This window comes from Chiloscyllium plagiosum, unplaced genomic scaffold (genome assembly GCF_037043375.1).
Source record: "Chiloscyllium plagiosum isolate Xiang-an unplaced genomic scaffold, Cpla_swu_hap1 HiC_scaffold_27, whole genome shotgun sequence".
Classification (NCBI taxonomy): Eukaryota; Metazoa; Chordata; class Chondrichthyes; order Orectolobiformes; family Hemiscylliidae; genus Chiloscyllium; species Chiloscyllium plagiosum.
Window position 1 is genome coordinate 25145744 of NW_028270165.1, and position 19967 is coordinate 25165710.

The 19967-nt window shown below is 44.4% G+C and overlaps 1 protein-coding gene across 1 annotated transcript; it reads right to left on the reverse strand.

Moving 5' to 3' along the window:
- Positions 1 to 1458: 1458 nt before the first annotated feature.
- Positions 1459 to 8069, reverse strand: LOC122543514 (uncharacterized). The gene is made up of 2 exons (XM_043682280.2): positions 8010 to 8069; positions 1459 to 2720 (listed from the first exon to the last, which is right to left on the reverse strand). The coding sequence occupies exon 2, from the start codon at positions 2559 to 2561 to the stop codon at positions 1602 to 1604; it is 960 nt and encodes a 319-aa protein (XP_043538215.2). The 5' UTR covers positions 2562 to 2720; positions 8010 to 8069; the 3' UTR covers positions 1459 to 1601.
- Positions 8070 to 19967: the final 11898 nt, after the last annotated feature.

Genomic DNA, 19967 nt, shown 5'->3' on the forward strand with positions numbered 1-19967 from the left:
CATCTTGATGACTCTTGACTCTCTCAGTAACACCTGAAGGAGCAGCGCTCCAAATACTAGTGCTTTCAAATAAACCTGTTGGATTATAACGTAGTGTTGTGTGATTTTTGACCTTGTCCAACACAGGCACCTCCCTATCATGGTTGTTGAGCTATCAATCTGCTGGTTTGTATGTCAACCTCAAAAGGAAATTGCTGACAGGCTTGGACCCGTTCTGAGGAAAGGTCACTGAACCTGAAAACGTAACTCTGATTTCTCTCCTCAGATGCTGCCAGACCTGCTGTGCCTTTCCAGCATTTTGTTTTTTTTGAAAATAATGTCTGCTTTTGTTTCTGATTTCCAACATCCATCATTTTTTTTGGTGTTTCTTTGGTTTGAATGAGACTTGAGGGCAGGAGCACGCTCTCCAGTTGTTCCAAGTTGTTTCCAGGGAAAGAATTATCCAGCACTTTGTTGGAATTCGAGACTATGACTTAATTGGTTTTAGAGCTCTGGAAGTCTAGGAAAATGTTCCATCAAAACGGGACAAAAAAATACGAAAGAATTGCAGATGCTGGAAATGAGAAACAAAAGCAGAAATTGTTTTAAAGGAAAATTCAAACGATCTGACAACATTTGTGGAAAGTTAATGTTTCGGGTCCACTGACCCTTTTACAGAAACCTTTCTTATAAACGTGGCTCACTCGTTTCCTTCACATTTGGGACTGCGGACCACTGTAGCTTCCGTTGTTTGCTACAGACCACACTAGCAGCACAACACTGGTGCGAGCTCTGCGACCATGGTTTCTTACATTAGCTCTTCTTGTACTTTTTTTTTAAATCATGAATTAACCAATGCACCAGTTAATTGTTGTGTCACTGTTTTCATTTGTTTCCCAGTCATCAGTCCTCCAACTAGGAACTTAAACTAGGAATCCTTTCAGACAGCTCAGTCGAAGTTGAAGAATACTGCCTTACAAAAAGTAAACCCTGAAAAAGATGACCTTACAAATGATGATCTAGACGAACAAAGCACCCCTTTCCTTTGCACAGAATTGCAATAGTGCCCTAAATTTACAGCATCACCACTCACACGGGTAATACTTCACTCTGGATGTGCCTGCTCCCCAACTGATCATGCAAGGCATACTGATTGTCTCCTTCGTAGTTAGAACATCCCTAATTCACACACTGTGTAGGTGGATAGTACATACCCAGTGTCAATGTGCTGATGTAAAGTGATGTTTTAATCAATTGGAAAAAAGATACACAATTGTATTAATGTGTTAATCATGATATCAGCACTTTTAATGATGCAGTGTTTGATAACATCAGTACAAATGGCTCAATGACTATGATTCGTTCATTGGTGTGAGGAAGAGGAAAAGTCTTTCAGCTGCAGATCTTTGTGAACTCACTAGTGTGTGAACCGGATGGATGACAAAGTGATTCCTTCCCGTATACAGAGCGAGTGCACAGTTTCTCCTCAGTGTGAGCTCACTGCTGTATTAGCATGTGGGATGCAAATGAAATGACTTTCCCACGCTCTGAGAAGGTGAACAGCTCCTACCCGTAGACGAGTGATTTGAGTAAATGACTTCTCACTGAGCGCAGCAGATTGCTTATTCCCCAGGGTGAAGGTGTCGGTGTGCCAACAGATTGGACGAATCAGCAAAGCCTTTGCCACACTCAGAGCAGGTGAATGGCCTCTCCCTGGAGTGAATGAGCTGGTGTCTCTGCAGTTTGGCTGACCGAGTGAATCCCTTCCCACACACAGAGCAGGTGAACGGTCTCTCCCCAGAGTGAACGCGCTGGTGGATCAGCAGGTCCGTTGTCTGAGTGAATCCCTTCCCACATTCAGAACAGGTGAACGGTCTCTCCCCAGAGTGAACGCGCTGGTGGATCAGCAGGTTGGATGACTGAGCGAATCCCTTCCCACACTCAGAGCAGGTAAATGGTCTCTCCCCGGTGTGAACGCGCTGGTGCCTCAGCAGGTGGGAAGACTGAGTGAACGCCTTCCCACATTCCGAGCAGGTGAATGGTTTCTCCCCAGTGTGAACTCGCTTGTGTCTCAGCAGGTCAGTTGTCTGAGCGAATGCTTTCCCACAGTCAGAGCAGGTGAACGGTCTCTCCCCAGAGTGAACACGCTGGTGTTTGAGCAGGTCAGATGACCGAGTGAATCCCTTCCCACACTGAGTGCAAGTGAATGGGATTTCCCCGGTGTGAACGCGCTGGTGTTTGAGCAGGTCAGTTGACTGAGTGAAGCCCTTCCCGCACTCAGAGCAGGTGAATGGTCTCTCCTGAGAGTGCACCCGCTGGTGTATCAGCAGGTTGGATGACTGAGCGAATCCCTTCCCACATTCAGAGCAGGTTAACGGTCTCTCTCCAGAGTGAACTCGCTGGTGTTTGAGCAGGTTTGCCTTCTGAGTGAATCTCTTACCACAGTTAGCGCAGATGAACGGTCTCTCCCCAGTGTGACTGCGCTGGTGAATTTTCAACTGGGATGGGTAGAGAAATCCCTTCCCGCAATCCCCACATTTCCACAGTCTCTCCCCAATATGACTGCGCTGGTGTTTGGACATTTCAGATATATCTTCATAGACTCTTCCGCAAACACAGCATTTGTGTTTCGCTCCAATATGAACAGTGCAATTTTCTTCAGTGTTCAAAATCCTAAGATAATTACGTTCCAATTAGCAGAGTAACTGATTTGGATGAGAGTTCTCCGATTGCATGTCAACCTTTCAAACAGAAAGCAAACACAGTAAGCGAGAAACCAGAAGAAAAGACATTGTTTGAAATTTAGAGAAGTTAATCTGGACAATTGTGGAGCTGACATCTGCAGAAACCATTGGACTATCCTTAAAAGTGGTTCATAAATGTCTGTCATAAATTGTTTGTGAGGGTAAGGGCAATTTATTGATCGACAACTCCAAACTATTCCTGTACACATCCCATACCCTCTGATCCCTCTGATGGATTAAGCAGAAGTGCAGAAGATAGATAGTGGAAGTCTGAACTTGTGGAGATCCTCAGCAGTCTGGCAGCAACTGAAATGGCAACTGTTGCAGGTACAATTCTAATCTTGAAGAATTATTTACATGATCGTGCAAAGCACTACAGTATAGGTTACAGGCTGAATGCCAGAAAATGAGGCTAATGTAACTAAGGAGCTTGATGATCAGCATGGAGACGTTGCGGACATTTTTTATTCAACAAATTTTATATCAAAGTGTCTGAAGCCATTTTGTCTCGTGTTTTTTCTGCGACTCTTTTTCAGTAAGCTAGCAGGTAAAGAATGTAAATGATACTTTGGCCTTTACAGTGAGATGATTCGAGTCCAAGAGCAGGGATCTCTTTCTGGAAGGACCTTGGTGAAACCACACCTGCAAATATTGTGCGCATTTTAGTTCTCCTTTTCCTGGGAATGACGTCCTGGTGATTAACATAGTGCAAAGGAAGTTTACTAGACTGATTCCTGGGATGTCAGGACTGAATTATGGAGAGGGACCCGATCTGTTAGGATTGTTTTGTGAATCTAATGTGCTTTTAAGGGATGTGTTCTGCGTTCTCTTGCGGAGAGGTTTTGTCACAGTGATGCTGAAGTGTCTGTGAAAAGATGCTGAACAGGCTTGAGTTGTTTCCTTTAGAGCAGACAAGGCTGATGGGGAAACCTGATCGAGGTGCATAACATATTGAGAGGCACGGATAGGAAGCAATTGTTCCTTTCAGTTAAGGGGTCAACAACAAGAGGGGGTAAATTTAAAGCACATTGCAGGAGGGTTCGAGAGGATTTAACTTTTTTTATATATCACCCAGAGTGTGTTTGGAAACTGCATTGCACTGCCTGGAAGGATAGTAGTGGCACTAGGATGAGCAAATGCTGGAAAGTGGGCTTCGTGCAGCTCGATCAGCACAGACTATACAGGCCAAAGGGCCTCTTCAGTGCTGCGGGATCATGGGACTTGCTTTGTATGACTATAAGAGTTTATTTAACCAATCAATATCAGGACAGAAATTTAGAAAAAAAACAAAAATTTGAATTCTCAATATATTTATACCATCAGAGTAGATAAAAGACCCATTAGGGGTGGCACAGTGGCTCAGTGATCAGCATTGCGGCCTCGCAGAGCCAGGGACTCGGGTTCGATTCCACCCTCGGTTGACTGTCTGTGTGGAGTTTACACATTCTCCCCTGTGTATGTGGGTTTCCTCCGGGTGCTCCGGTTTCCTCCCATAACCCAAAGATGTGCAGGTTAGGGCGGATAGGCTGTGCTAAATTGCCCCATAGTGTTAGATGCATTAGTCAGGGGTAAATATAGGCTATGGGAATGGGTCTGGGTGGGTTACTCTTCGGAAGGACGGTGTGGACTTGTTGGGCCGAAGGGCCTGCTTCCTTACTGTAGGGAATCTAATCGAAATATGCACTGACAAAAGTATTCTTAGTTTTAAATAAAACAAAGTTAAAACACACATGACACCAGGTTATAGTCCAACGGGTTTATTTGGAATTACTAGCTTTCAGAATACTGTTTCTTCATCAGGTAGCTCACAGAGTAGGATTATAGTGTCATACAATTGATGCAATATATTGAACAAACCTAGATTGTTGTTAAGTCTTTCATCTTTTGCAATGGGTTACAGATTTTTATTCACTAACATGCAGAACCCAGAACTTCTTTCAAGTCTCATTCCTGAGATAATTTAAGGTTTTATAAAAAAAAGTGACGTCTCAGCTTAAACAATGTATTAAAGATGTTAGGTTAGAGTCTATATTTATTCCAATCTTGAGTCAGACTGATTCTACTTCCAAAGTAGGACTTTATAAAATATCATATGGATTATAAAAATATTTACTGCCTACAGATTTTTTGAACAAACTAGAATGTATCTGCAAATACATTTCTGCAAATGCAAATTCACTGCATAGACTTATTTGTGTGTGCATGCAGGTGAGGGAGAGTGTGTAGTATGGTGTGTGGGAGATTGGAAGAGATTGTGAGTTTGTGTGTGTGTGCGCATGCTTGCTTGATAGTGCGCATGCATGAATGTGATGGAGTATATGCCTGTGAGAGGGTGTGTGCATGGGTATGAGTGTAGGTGGTGTGTGCTCATGCGTGAATGTGTGTGTGAGTGTATAGTGCAGTGGGGTCACCTGTAGTGTGACATGAACCTAAGGTCCCGATTGCGGTCATTCCCATGGGTACCAAACTTGGCTATCAGCCTCTCCTTGACCACTCTGCATTGTTGCGTATCCCTAAGTTCAGTTTGGAGGATGGTCACCCGAAGATCCCACTACACTATACACTAGCCATGAAACGACACGACCAGCTATCCTTAGTAGCCACACACGCAGATGACAGGCAACATGAGTTTGACTGGGACAACACTACTATTATAGGACAAGCCAAACAGAGAACAGCCAGGGAATTCCTAGAGGCATGGCACTCATTCACAGATTCTATCAACAAACACATCAACCTGGACCCAATATACCGGCCACTGCAGCGGACAGCTGGAACTGACAACTGGAAGCGGCAGAGACAAACTACTATAAATGGCGGAGGAAACATCACAGAAGCGCTTCACAAGAGGATCCCAAGCACTGAGGATGTCACCTAGACAGGGGACGAAACATCTGCAACACAAATTCCCAGCTCGGCGAACAGAACCACAACACTATACACTCTCACACAAGCACACGTATACACACACTCATGCAGACTGTCTCTCATACACACACCTTCTCAAGCACTCACACCCCCTACACTCATATGCTGTCATAGGCATATACACTCACGCACACACTAACATGCACTCAAACACACACGCACACACACATTCTCCCATTCTCTCTCTCCCTCACGTGCATACACGCACGCGTATAAGTCTTTGGGGTGAATTTACATTTGCAAAATTGTTTGGGGTGAATTTACATTTGCAAAAAGCAAACAATCTGTAGGCAGCCAATATATTTTATAATCCATGTGCTGTTTTATAAATTCCTACTTTGGAAATAGAACCAGTCTGAATCAAGATTGGAATACATCCAGACTCTAATCTCACACCTTTAGTGCACTGTCTGAGTTGTCACTTTTTCTCATAAAACCTTAAGTTTTCTTGAGAATGTGACTTAAAAAAATTGTGGCATTGACATAATGATGATTCAAAACCTTCAATACCATTCTAAAAGATGAAAGACTTAACAGCAATTTAGGTTTGTTCAATATATTGCATCAGTGTATGACACTATGATCCTACTCCACTAGTTACCTCTTGAAGAAGCTGCGCTCGGAATGCTATACCTCCGAATAAACCTATTGGACTATAACCTGGTGTTGTGTATTTTTTATTTTGTCCACCACAGTCCAACACACTGGCACCTGCACATCTTAAATAAAACAGACTTGTGGTTGCTGGAACTCTGAAACAAAATGGCTGAAGAAATTCAACCCTTCATCTTATATGTTAGCTCTGCTTTCTCTCCATGGATGCTGCCAGACCTGCTGTGTTCCTCCAGCAATTTCTCCTGCCAGTTACTTTAATTCCGTGCTAGTCCCACTCAGTCGCGCGGATATCCTCCTCTCACCCTGTTCAAAGGGGTTTCCCAACATCAGTCTGGGATTTAAACTCACGGCACAATGGCTGGGGCGGCACGGTGGTTAGCACTGCCGCTTCACTGCGCCAGTGACCTGGATTTTATTACAGCCTCGGGGGGGGTGACTGTCTGTGGGGAGTGTGCACATTCTCCTCCTGCGTCTGCGCAGGTTTCCTCCCAAAATCCAAAGATCTGCATGTTAGGGTGAATTGGCTATGCTAAGTTGCCCCACAGTGTTCAGCGATGTGTAGGTTAGGTACATTAGTCAGTGGTAAATGTAGGGTAGGGGGAAATGGGGCTCGGTGGGTTACTCTTCAGAGGGTCAGTGTGAACTTGTGGGCCGAAGGGCCTGTTTCCACACTATAGGGATTCTATTCTATTAAACTGTGAGAAGAGACCAATGTCTGTCCTGGTTGGAGTTATGATTTGGAGATGCCGGTGTTGGACTGGGATGTACAAAGTTAAAAATCACACAACACCAGGTTATAGTCCAACAGGTTTAATTGGAAGCACACTAGCTTTTGGAGCGTCACTCCTTCATCAGATGGTAGTGGAGGGCTCCATCCTAACACACAGAAGTTATCACAAAGATTTACAGTGTAATGTAACTGAAATTATACATTGAAAAATTGATTGACTGTTAAGCCTTTCATCTGTTAGAATACAGTGATAGTTTCACTTCTTGCATGTGTAAATCACAAAACCCTTTATTTAAAAAGTTGCATTCTCAGCTTAGCTGTTAACAATGGTGATAGCTAGACAGTATGCCATGATGTTTAGATTGATTCTAATCTAAAAAGTGAGATAACAGAGTTTTACATAAATTCATGCAGTTTTTGAGCTCAGAGTCCTACATGAATGTACGCAGAGTTATATTGTACTTTGCTCAAAAGCTGCATGAATTTATGTAAAACTCTGTTATCTCACTTTTTAGATTAGAATCAATCTAAACATCAGGTCATAGACAGAGAACACAGGGGGCCAACACCTTCAACATACTGCCCAGCTATCACCATTGTTAACAGCTAACCCGAGAATGCAACTTTAAAGAAAGGGTTTTGTGATTTACACGTGAATGAAGTGAAACTCTCACTGTATTCTAACAGATGAAAGGTTTAACAGACAATCAATGTTTCAATGTATAATTTCAGTGACCTGACACTGTAAAGTTTTGCTGTAAATTCTGTGTTAGGATCCCCCTGATGAAGGAGCATCCCTCAGTAAGTTAGTGCTTCCGATTAAACCTGGTGTGTGTGTGTGTGTGTGAGATTGTTATCCCCGGAGGATGGTCCTGGTAACCAGGGCACCGCTGAGGCCCCCCGCCATTTGCTGCAAGCGGCCCTTCATCCCGGTCCCGCGGCTGTGTCTGTGTCTGTATCCCCCCCCCCCCCCGCCCCCCCGGCCCGGCCCGGCCCGGCCCCGCCCCATTTACCGTCTCCTTCAGGGGTCCCCGACCAACCGCGCGGCCTTCACGGCTGACGGTCACGTGCCCGCCCACTCGTCACGCGCATTGGTCGGAGGACCCTCCGCGGTCCTCCGAGCCCGCCCACGGCCCTGGACCAATGACTGTCCTCCGGCCCCGCCAGCTGTTCCTTCCCATTGGTTGGAGGGCCAGTCGCACAGCCTCGGTCCTCCAGCCCCGCCCGCTATTCATTCCTATTGGCTGGAGGACCAGTAGTGTAATTTGTTCCTCCAGCCCCGCCCACTGTTCATTCCTATTGGTTGGAGGACCAGACACGTACATTCAGTCCTCCCGCCCACTATTCATCCCCATTGGTTGGAGGGCCAGCTCCCACTCACTCCCATTGGTTCAAGGACCAACCAATCGTGGTCTCCTGCTCGTGACCGCGCGATCTTCAACCATCCAATAAAGTCAAAGAAGGCGGAGGGCTGTGGGGTCCCGAGTGAGAAGATGCTGCTCCTGGTCTGCACGGTCTCAAAGGCGCTGGGAGGTTTCCAGACCGTCCACCACCTTTGTTAGGGACAGGCTGCAGGGGGGCAGCTCTGTGCAAACTGTGTTTGCAGGCGCAAAATGAATGCGTGTGCATTCAATCCATCCATTGCTCAGTTTCAATGCGCACCTCAGTGAACCCCTCCTGTCCAGGAGAAAGTGAGCACTGCAGATGCTGGAGGTCAGAGTCTAGATTAGAGTGGTACCGGAACAGCACAGCAGGTCAGGTGGCATCCGAGGAGCCGGGGATTCGGCGTTTCAGGATAAGCCCTTCATCAGGACTGGCCAGGTCAACTGTGTGACTCTGTTTAACTAGTGTTACTTTCGTGCGTTTTCCAAAATGATGATTTCACTGCTGTCCATCCGGGGACCATGTTGCCGAGTCCTATACCCGCAGCAACGTTCAGAGTCAGGAAGGCTTTTGCTGCACTGGAAATGAGCTCCATTTTGCTTTTGAGCATATATTGACCATCATAATAAATGCAATATATCCATGTAAATGATTTCATACTGCATGAAATGTTCACTGATTCCTTGTTTTCTGTCTCCACGGATATCACCTGTATATTGTCAATCCCATGTGGCGATCAAGACGATGATGCTTGACTTGGAGAAAGTGAGGACTGCAGATGCTGGAGATCAGAGCTGAAAAATGTGTTGCTGGAAAAGCGCAGCAGGTCAGGCAGCATCCAAGGAGCAGGAGAATCGACGTTTCAGGCACAAGCCTTCCTGAAGAAGGGCTTATGCCCGAAACATCGAAGATTCCTGAAGAAGGGCTTATGCCCGATGATGTTTGTCTTTCCTGAATCACTGCAGTTTGTGTGGTGAGTATGCTCCCATAATGCTGCTAGTTGATGAGATGCAAATTATTCACCCCGTGATGATTAAGGACCCATGAGAAATTTTAACTCAACAAAAACAATCACCATTAGAATTGTTACAGTGGCGAAGGAGGCGGTTTTGTCTATTATGTCTGCACTGCCTCTCTGAATCAGCATCATCATCATTCTGTGCCATGATCCTGCCTTTGTTGTGTGACCCTGAACATTGGTTTGATTCTAATAATAATCTAACATTTTATTGAATACCTCAATTGCATCCAGAACACATCCAAGCAGTGCACACCCTAACTATACTTATTATATGACACTGATCACCTTGTTTTAGTGGTACCAGTTTTATATATTTGTGAAGCAATAAATTAAAAATAGACTTCGTTGAGCATTTAAATGATCGGTGGAGATGGAGCCCAGAGCAGTAGAAAAACAGTTGGACAGGCAAAGGAATGGGTCAAGGCCAGCCTGGGAGAATGGATAGCTCCAAATGGGGACTGTTCGTGGTTGAGAATAGGTTCTTTGTGGCCGCAAACTATGTGATGTCAAGGCCTGCTATGTGCTAGCTCGGGTAAGATCATGGGAGAACGTGATCAAGCAGTACAATTCTTGTATCCAACATTGAATCCCGATGGCTGCAGGGTCCCCAAGAGGAAAATGAGGCTCAGTGTTTACCACTGCTGCTTCACAGCACCAGGGACTCGGGTTCGCTTCCAGCCTCAGGCAAATGTCTGTGTGGAGTTTGCACATTCTGCCTGTGTCTGCATGAGTTTCCTCCAGCTGCTCGGTTTTCACCCACAGTCCAAAGATGTGCAGGTTTAGGTGAGTTGGCCGTGCTAAATTGCTCAGAGTTGTGTTAGTTAGACGCATTAGTCAGGGGTAAATATAGAGTAATAGGGTAAGGGAATGTGTCTGGGTGGGTTACTCTTCAGAGTGTCGGTGTGGACTTTTTAGGGTGAAGGGCCTGTTTCCATACTGGAGCGATTCTATGATTCTATCAACTGAAATAAAGACAAGCAATTAAAATCAGAGGTAATCAAGATGGCACAGGTAGATCAGAATAAAAACCAGAATACACACTCTCTCTCTGACTTAAGTCATATTAAAGTTCTGGTGTATCCTATCGTGATGCGCACACTGACAGAAGACCACTCAAATACTTTTCTGTCAGACTAAGATCAGTGAATCATCTGGACACCAGCGTCTTCAGTCTGTGCAGAGACCATGCCCCTGCTCTGTGTGGGAAGCTATTCATTCGATCATGTATCTTCGACATCACCAGCGAGTTCACAAATGACTACAGTGATTGGATTGTGATGTAGATCAATATCAAGAAGTGAACCATTTCTTTGGCTGTAGTTTTTAGATTATGTTGATATGCTGCCCAGTCATGAGTCTTAATATTCTGGACAAAAGTCAGAGCAATCAGATCTGTGCGTTTCTTTTCAGTTTTTGCAAAACAAATTAGTTGAGGGAGTCCAGTTGAGTGTCCAGTCATTGAAACCCAAGTGGTTGGTAGGGGGCGGTTACTCATGGTAACACAATTGAATGTCAAGCGGCAATGGTTAGATTGTGATGGTCGTGGTCTGGCAATTGCGTAGTGAGAATGTTACTTGCAACTTGTCAGCTCAAGCCTAGATGTTATCCAGATCTTGTTGCATTTGGACATGAACTGCATCAGTACTTGAGGAATTGCAAATGGTGCTGAACATTGTGCAATCACTGGTGAACATCCCCACTTCTGACCTTATAATGGAGGGAAGGTCATTCATGAGACAGTTGAAAATGGTTGGGCCTACCCTGTGTAATTCCTGCAGTGATGCCCTGGAGCTGAGATGACTCAATTCCAATAACCATGATCACCTTCCCATGTGTCAGATATGGTTCCAACCACCACAGAGTTCACTGCAATGCAATAGATGACTGGATTGGCTGCATAATATAAAACAAGGCAAGCTGTTGTAACAAAATGGAGATAGGACTGAGGGGGTTGTAATAGAAGGATGAGAGAACGCAATGAGAAATCAGACAGTGTCCTGCGTGACAGCAAAGGAGACTGGTCCAATTCTGATGGAATGTCATTTGACAATAGACAATACACAATAGGTGCAGGAATAGGCCATTCTGCCCTTTGAGCCAGCACCACCGTTCATTATGATCATGGCTGATCATCCTCAATCAGTATTCTGTTCCTGCCTCATCCCCACAATCCTTGATTCCACTATCCTTAAGAGCTCTATCCAACTCTTTCTTGAAGTATCCAGAGACTTGGCCTCCACAGCCTTCTGGGTGAAGAAGTTTCCCCTCAACTCTGTTCTAAGTGGCCTACCCCTTATTTTTAAACTGTGTCCTCTGGTTTGAGACTCCCCCATTTGCGGAAACATGCTTCCTGCCTCCAGAGTGTCCAATCCTTTAATACGTCTCATTCAGATCCCCTCTCAGCCTTCTATACTCAAGCATATGCAAGCCCAGTTGCTCCAATCTTTCAGCATAAGATAGTTATGCCATTCCGGGAATTGACCTCGTGAACCTATGCTGAACTTCCTCAATAGCCAGGATGTATTTCCTCAAATTTGGAGACCAAAACTGCACACAATATTCCAGGTGCGGTCTCACCAGGGCCCTGTACAGCTGCTTCTATACTCAATTCCTCTTGTTATGAAGGTCAACATGCTATTAGCTTTCTTCACTGCCTGCTGTACCTACATGCTTGTTTTCATTGACTGATGTACAAGAACACCTAGATCTCGTTATACTGCCCCTTTATCCACATTAAATTACATCTGCCATGCATTCGTCCACTCACCAAGCCTGTCCAGGTCACCCTATATTCTCCCGGCATCCTCCTCACATTTCACCCTGCCACCCAGCTTTTTGTCATCAGCAAATTTGCTAATATTACTTTTAATACCTTCATCTATATCATTAATGTACATTGTAAAAAGTTGCAGTCCCAGCACTGATCCCTGCGGCTCACCACTGGTCACCGCCTGCCATTCTGAAAGAGAGCCATTTATCACTACTCTTTGTTTCTTGTCAGCCAACCAATTTTCAATGCATGTCAGTATTTTGCCCCTAATACCATGTGTCCTAATTTTGCTCATTAACTTCCTGTGTGGGACTTTATCAAAGGCTTTCTGAAAGTCCAGGTATACAACATCCACTGGATCTCCCTTGTCCATCTTCAGAGTTACATCCTCAAACGCAGTTCAGTGTGTCTTCCATCGCTGTGACTCTGAGAGCTCAGTCACCTTACTGAAGAGTCAAGCAACATTATGAAGTGAGAGAACTGATGGAATGTGATTAATCGGCAATTACCTGTTAGAAATATTCCCCACACAATGCAGACCTTGAGTAGCAGCAGCATCCTGCCCACTCTGTAAAAGGAAGCTGGATATTTGAAGACACCGGTTCTAGTCCTCACCCTCAATTAACTGCTGCAGTGTCTCATGATGCTCACACCTCCCCTCCCCCAGCTCCGTCATCTGCACCTAGTGGTGATATCAGATTGGGAGCGGACGAACTGCCTTGCTGTGAATGGAAACTCCCTGAGCCATGCCACAGGGAGATCACCCCGTTTTAAATAGATAGGGACAAAGGTGTGCCTGTACTTTAACCATCCTTCATAGACTGGGCCAATCCCTAATTGCGCTGGAGAAGATGGCAGTCAGCTGCCTCCTTAAACTACTACTATGATGGAGTAAAGCAACAACCAGAATTTTGTTAGGAAGGGAATGAAGAGATTTTGTCAGAGTGACACTGGTATTCTGGTGTATTTCCAAGTCAGTATGGTTATTGACGTGGAGGGGCAGTTGCATTTGGTATTGCAAACTGGAAGTTCTGGATTTTCCATTGAATTTGGATTATTCTTGGCTCCGGAGCTCCTTGAGAATTCCTTTGATCTAACTGTATGGTTTTCCTTGTGAGATATTGAACTAATAAACTGAAACTGATACTCCATTTTTGTTACAGTGATCCACAGATCTCCCATGTTATAAACCTGACATCTGTTGTTGCTCAACAAACAAAAGAATGAGAAATTATTGAAGCAGAAGCAGGCCATTTGGCTCTTGCAATCTGCTCAACCATATGATCATGGCTGATATGCTTCGTAAAACCATAAACTTTGATTGTGGTACTGATCAAAAACCTACCTACCTTTGTTTTAAGTCAACTCAATGATTTGGTCTGCACAACCCTCTTCAGCAATCAGTTCTACTGAAGACTTTCCTTCTCATCACAGTTATAAAGGGTCATATCTTTCTCTATGAGGCTGTTCACATGAGGCCTACTCTGCGCTCCTAGTCAATACATCTACTCCAAGTCCACTCTCTCCAGGCTTCAATAAGATCGGAGTGCATCTGGGAAAATTAACAAACAGTGAAATTCACAACTAATCTTGGAGGAAAGGCTGGGCGAATTTCACAGCACAGAATCAGATAAGTTAATTGATGTTTTAAGTCTGTCCAAGAGAAAGGCTGCAGTAGTGATTATAATGGATTCTTTCTTGATCATATGTTTTTGGAGATACTCCTCTTGATTAAGCTGAACATATAAGTCATAGCTACCAATTTAACCTGGGGCAGTGTTTGTAGAGAAATAAGATGTTGTTATTTTCTGGGTCTGTAGATTGCGAAGGAGCAAAAATGGCCTTTGCAGTGAGATGTACTTCTTGTCAGATGTGGGAGTTTAAAGAGAGTTTAAGGGTTACTGCGGATTATATCTGCCATAAATGCTGTTGGATGTGAATCTTATCAGATCGAGTGGATCCGTTGGAGAGACAGATAGAAGCGATGAGGAATTTGCAACAGCAACAGTATGTGATGGATGGCAGTTATAGGAAGGGGGGGAAAGTCTCAGATACAGTCACATAGATCGGTTAACTCCAGGAAGGGTAAGAGAAGTAGGCAGCTAGTGCAGGAGTCTTTTGTGGATATACCTATTTCAAACAGGTATGCTGTTTTGGAAAATGTAGGGGGTGATGGGGAACATAGCACGAACAGAGAAGTTTCTGGTATTGAGACTGGCTTTAATGCAACGAGGGGTATGTCGGCATCCAAAAGATCAATTATGTTAGGGGATTCTGTAGTCAGAGGTACAAACAGACGTTTCTGTGGCCAGCAGAGAAAAAGCAAAATGGTGTGTTGTTTCCCTGGTGCCAGGATCAAGGATGTCTCAGAGAGGGTGAAGAATGTTCTCACGGGGGACAGGGGCCAGTTGGAGGTCATTGTCCACATTGGAACCAACAACATTGGAAGGGAAAAGGTTGAGGCTCTGAAGGGAGATTACAGAAAGTTAGGCAAAAATTTAAAAAGGAGGTCCTCAAGGGTAGTAATATCTGGATTACACCCAGTGCTACGAGATAGTGAGGGCAGGGATAGGAGGATAGAGCAGATGAATGCATGGCTGATGAGCTGGTGTATGGGAGAATGATTCACATTTTTGGATCATTGGAATCTCTTTTAGGGTAGAAGTGACTTGTACAAGAGGGACGGATTGCACCTATATTGGAAGGGGACTAATATACTGCCAGGTAAATTTGCTAGAACTGCTTGGGAGGATTTAAAGAAGTAACGTGTGGGGGAGGTGGGGGGGAAGGTGGAACCCAGAGAGATAGTGAGGAAAGAGATCGATCTGAGACGGGTACAGCTGAGAACAGAAGTGAGTCAACCAGTCAGGGCAGGTAGGGATAAGGTAGGACTAATAAATTAAACTGCATTTATTTCAATGCAAGGGGCCTAACAGGGAAGGCAGATGAACTCAGGGCATAGTTAGGAACATGGGACTGGGATATCATAGCAATTACGGAAACATGGCTCAGGGATGGGCAGGACTGACAGCTTAATGTTCCAGGATACAAATGCTACAGGAAGGATAGAAAGGGAGGCAAGAGAGGAGGGAGTGGCATTTTTGGTAATTGATAGCATTACAGCTGTGCTGAGGGAGGATATTCCCAGAAATACATTCAGGGAAGTTATTTGGGTGGAACTGACAAATAAGAAAGGGATGATCACCTTAGTCAGAGGGAAATTGAGAAACAACTTGTAAGGAGATCTCAGCTATCTGTAAGAATAATAGGGTGGTTATGATAGGGGATTTTAACTTTCCAAATATCGACTGGGACTGCCATACTGTTAAAGGTTTAGATGGAGAGGAATTTGTTAAGTGTGTACACTTTTGATTCAGTATGTGGATGTACCTACTAGGGAATGTGTAAAACTTGACCTAGTCTTGAAAATAAGGCAGGGCAGGTGATTGAGGTGTCAGTGGGGGAGCACTTTGGGGCCAGCGACCATAATTCTATTCGTTTTAAAATAGTGATGGAAAAGGATAGACCAGATCTAAAAGTTAAAGTTCTAAATTGGAGAAAAGCCAATTTTGACGGTATTACGCAAGAACTTTCAAAAGCTGATTGGAGGCAGATGTTCGCAGGAAACCGGGATGCCTTCAGAAATGAGAAAACATGAATCCAGAGAAAGAATATTCCTGTCAGTGTGAAAGGGAAGGCTGGTAGGTATAGGGAATGCTGGATGACTAAAGAAATTGAGGGTGTGGTTAAGAAAAAGAAGGAAGCATATATCAGGTATAGACAGGATAGTTCGAGTGAATCCTTAGAAGGGGGCATAGCTTTAAAGTAAGGGGGGGTAGGTATAGGACAGATGTTAGGGGTAGATTCTTTACTCAGCGAGTCATGAGTTCATGGAATGCCCTGCCAGTAGCAGTGGTGGACTCTCCCTCATTATGGGCATTTAAGCAGGCATTGGATAGGCATATGGAGGATAGTGGGCTAATGTAGGTTAGGTGGGCTTGGATAGGCGCAACATCGAGGGCCGAAGGGCCTGTACTGCGCTGTATTCTTCTATAAAGAAAGTAGGAGTACACTTATGAGGGAAATCAGGAGGGCAAAATGGGGACATTAGATAGCTTTGACAAATAGAATTAAGGAGAATCCAAAGGGTTTTTACAAATGTATTAAGGCCAAAAGGGTAACTAGGGAGAGAATAGGGCCCCTCAAAGATCAGCAAGGCGGCGTTTGTGTGGAGCCACAGCAAATGGGGGAGATACTAAATGAATATTTTGCATCAGTGCTTACTGTGGAAAAGGATAAAGAAGATACAGACTGTAGGGAAATAGATGGTGACATCTTGCAAAATGACCAGATTACAGAAGAGGAAGTGCTGGATGTCTTGAAATGGTTAAAGGTAGATAAATCCCCAGACCTGATCAGGTGTACCCGAGAACTCTGGGAAGCGACAAAAGTGATTGTTGGGCCTCTTGCTGAGAAATTTGTATCATTGATAGTCATAAGTGAGGTGCCGGAAGATTGGAGGTTGGCAAACACGGTGCCACTGTTTAAGAAGGGCGGTAAAGACAAGCCAGGGAACTATAGACCAGTGAGCCTGACCTCGGTTTTGGGGAAGTTTGAATGCGGAAGTTTAAGAATATTCCAAAACGATTCTGTATGTGCATTAAGAGAAAAAGAACAATTGAGAGGGAATAGGGACCTCTAAAATCAACAATATTGTTTATCCGTTGAAGGAAAGGAGAGGGGAGAGATACTAAGTGAATAGTTCGCATCTGCATTTACTTTGAAGAAAGAAATGGAGGCAATTGAACTCGACAAATAAATTTTGATGTCTTGAAAACAGTCCACATTACAAAAGAGAAAGTGATGGATGTTTTCTTTTTTAAAAAAAAAGAACCAGAGATGGATTCATTTCCGGGGCTTAATCAAGTGCATACAAGGACGTAATGGGAACTTTGGGAAACTGAATTGGCCAATGAGCCTGGTCAGGTGACTGACCTTTCAGTTGGAAAGCAGTTTGGAAACTGGTCGCAACTCATTAAGTTTTCAATAGCTACAAATAACGATAAAGCAGGACCTTTTGGAAGGTTATAAATTGGGGGAGGGCAAATTACATCAGTCTCAGGCAGGAGCGAGGAAGTGTTAACTGGGAGGGTGTGTTTTCTGGCAAGTCCACATTTGACAGGTGGAAGTTGCTTGATCAGAGTTCAGGACCAACATATTCCAGTATGGAGGAAGGAGGAGGATGAAAATGCAAGGTGCACTTGGGTTACGGTGGAAGATTTGAATGTAGTCAAAAGGGGGGAAAAAAAGCAATGTTAGGTTGAGGAAGCTAAAATCTGACAGAGCCGAGGAGGAATATAAAGACAGCAGGCAAAAAATTAAGCAGAGAATTAGCAGAGCAAGATGGGACAGTGAACCGAGTTTGGCAAGTAGGGTTCAAGAGAAGTCCAGGGCGTTCCACATAAACATTAAAAATAAATGACAACTAGGGAGAAGGTAGGGCCACTCCAGGGTAAAGGAGAGAAAATCTGGTTGCAGGCAGAGGATGTGGACGAGATCCTAAAGGAGTATGTTGCATTGGTGTTCACCCAAGACAACGATACAGGGGGATAACAAGATTTGCATGGTGTGGACTAATATGCTGGGGCATTTTGATGTCAAGAAAGAAGCTCTTGAAGCGCATTAAGGTAGATAGGACCTCAGCGCCTGATCATACCTAAACCAGGCTGTTGAGAGGCAAGACAGGACTTTGTTGGGGCCTTGACAAAGGTCTTTGCATCCTTGGCAGCCACTGAAGAAGTCCTGCAGGACTGGCGAGTAGCTAATGTTGTGTGTTGAAGAACGGAAAGAGGAACAATCCAGGATATCATAGACTGGTGAGTTTCACATTCGTGGATGCAAAGCTATTTGAGATGATTCTGAGTTATAGGATTTATGTGCATTTAGGGGAACAAAATGCCCTCATTAGACTTAAGCTTTGTGATAGGCTAGTCATATCTTACGAAGTTGATTGAATACTTTGAGAATGTTACAAAGATGATTGATGAGGGAAGAGTAGTGGATATTGTCTACATGGAGCTGAGAAAGGTTTTCAGCAATATCCCTCACAGTTGCCTCATCCAGAAGATTATTATGCATTAAATCCAAGGTACCCTGGCAGAGTGATTCAGAATTGGCCTAACCATAGAAGGCAGAGGGTAATGGTTTTAAGGTGTTCTTCCGGCTTGAAATCCGTGACTAGTGGTTTTCATGTATGACTTAGATGAGAATGTGTGTGGATCTGTTAGCATGTTTGCAGATATACAAAGACCTGTGGGGGGTGGGGGGGGGGTGTGGGGGGGAAGACACAAGTTACTGGAAAAGCCTAGCAAGCCTTGCAGCAGCTGTGAAAAAAAGTCAAAGTTAATGTTTCGGGTCTGGTGACCCTGCCTCAGAACCTTGTTGTTTTGTTCAGAGATCTATGAAGTTGTGGATAGTGTAGAAAGTTGTCAATGGGTACTGTAGAATATCGATCGGTCACAGATATAGGTGGAGAAATGGCAGATGGAGATAATCCGATTAAGTGTTGCCTGCTGCACTTTGTGAGATTAATTATTAAGAAAACGTATGCAGTTAATGGAAGGTAACTGAACAACATTGATGGACAGAGGGATCTTGGGGTTCACCTCCACAAAAGTGGCCAGATACACAGATGATTTGGTGACGAAGGCTTACAGTATGCTTCCCTTTTACTCGTTAGAGAATTGAGCACAAGAATCACCTTGGAATCGTGGAGGTTTCAGAGATAGTGCAGAAGAGGTTTACCAGGATGTGACCTAGATGAACCAGTATGAGCTACAAGGAGGGGCTGGAATATATTAGATTGTTTTGTCTCGAGTGGCAGAGGCTGAAGGGAGACTTGGGAGAAGTCCATGAAGCTATGAAATGCATAGGCAGCTTAAGAAGTCAACATCCATTTCCTAGAGGAAATAAAATGTCTAAAGTTAGGGTCAAGCAGTTAATGTAAGAGGGATGAAGTTCAACGAAGTTGTGAGGGGCACGTTTTTACACAAGAGAACGCTGCAAGGTGTAGTGGAGGAGCAGACGTGATAGAAATATTTAAGGGACCTTTGGAAAAAGCACATGAATATGCAATAAATGGAGAGATATGGACCAAGGCAGGCAGATAGGAATAGTTTAATTTGGCGCCATGTTTCACACAGCACAAAGACGGCCATGTTGACTTTTAAGGGGACCTATTATCTCCCAGACACCCTTTTACTTGTAATGTATCTATAGAACTTCTTGGGAATATCTTTAATCTTAATTGCCAGATCCATCACATTCCCTCTTTTGGTTCTTCTGCTTTCCCTCTCAAGTGTGCTCCTGCACTTTTTATGGTCACTTAAGGATTCACTTGAGCCAGATAGCTTACATCCAATGTATGCTTCTTTTTTCCTGAGTTGAAAAGTGTGGTGCTGCAAAGGCGAAGCAGGCCAGGCAGCATCCGAGGAGCAGGAGAATCGACGTTTCGGGCATAAGTCCTTCGAAGGACATATGCCTGAAACGTCGATTCTCCTGCTCCTCGGATGCTGCCTGGCCTGCTTCACCTTTCCAGCACCACACTTTCCAATTCTGGTCTCCAGCATCTGCAGTCCTCACTTTCTCCTTCTTTTTTCCTGACCAGAGCCTAAATATCCCTCATCAGCCAGGGATCCCTAAACCTGCCAGCTTTTCCCTTCATCCTAACAGCCACATACTGTCCATGAACTCTTGATATCCCAGGTGTGAAAGCTTCCTATTTGCCAGTGGTTTCTT

What these genes read in the sequence shown, in the direction of transcription:
- LOC122543514 (XM_043682280.2), bottom strand. Translation starts at nt 2,561, where the DNA reads ATGTCCAAACACCAGCGCAGTCATATTGGGGAGAGACTGTGGAAATGT.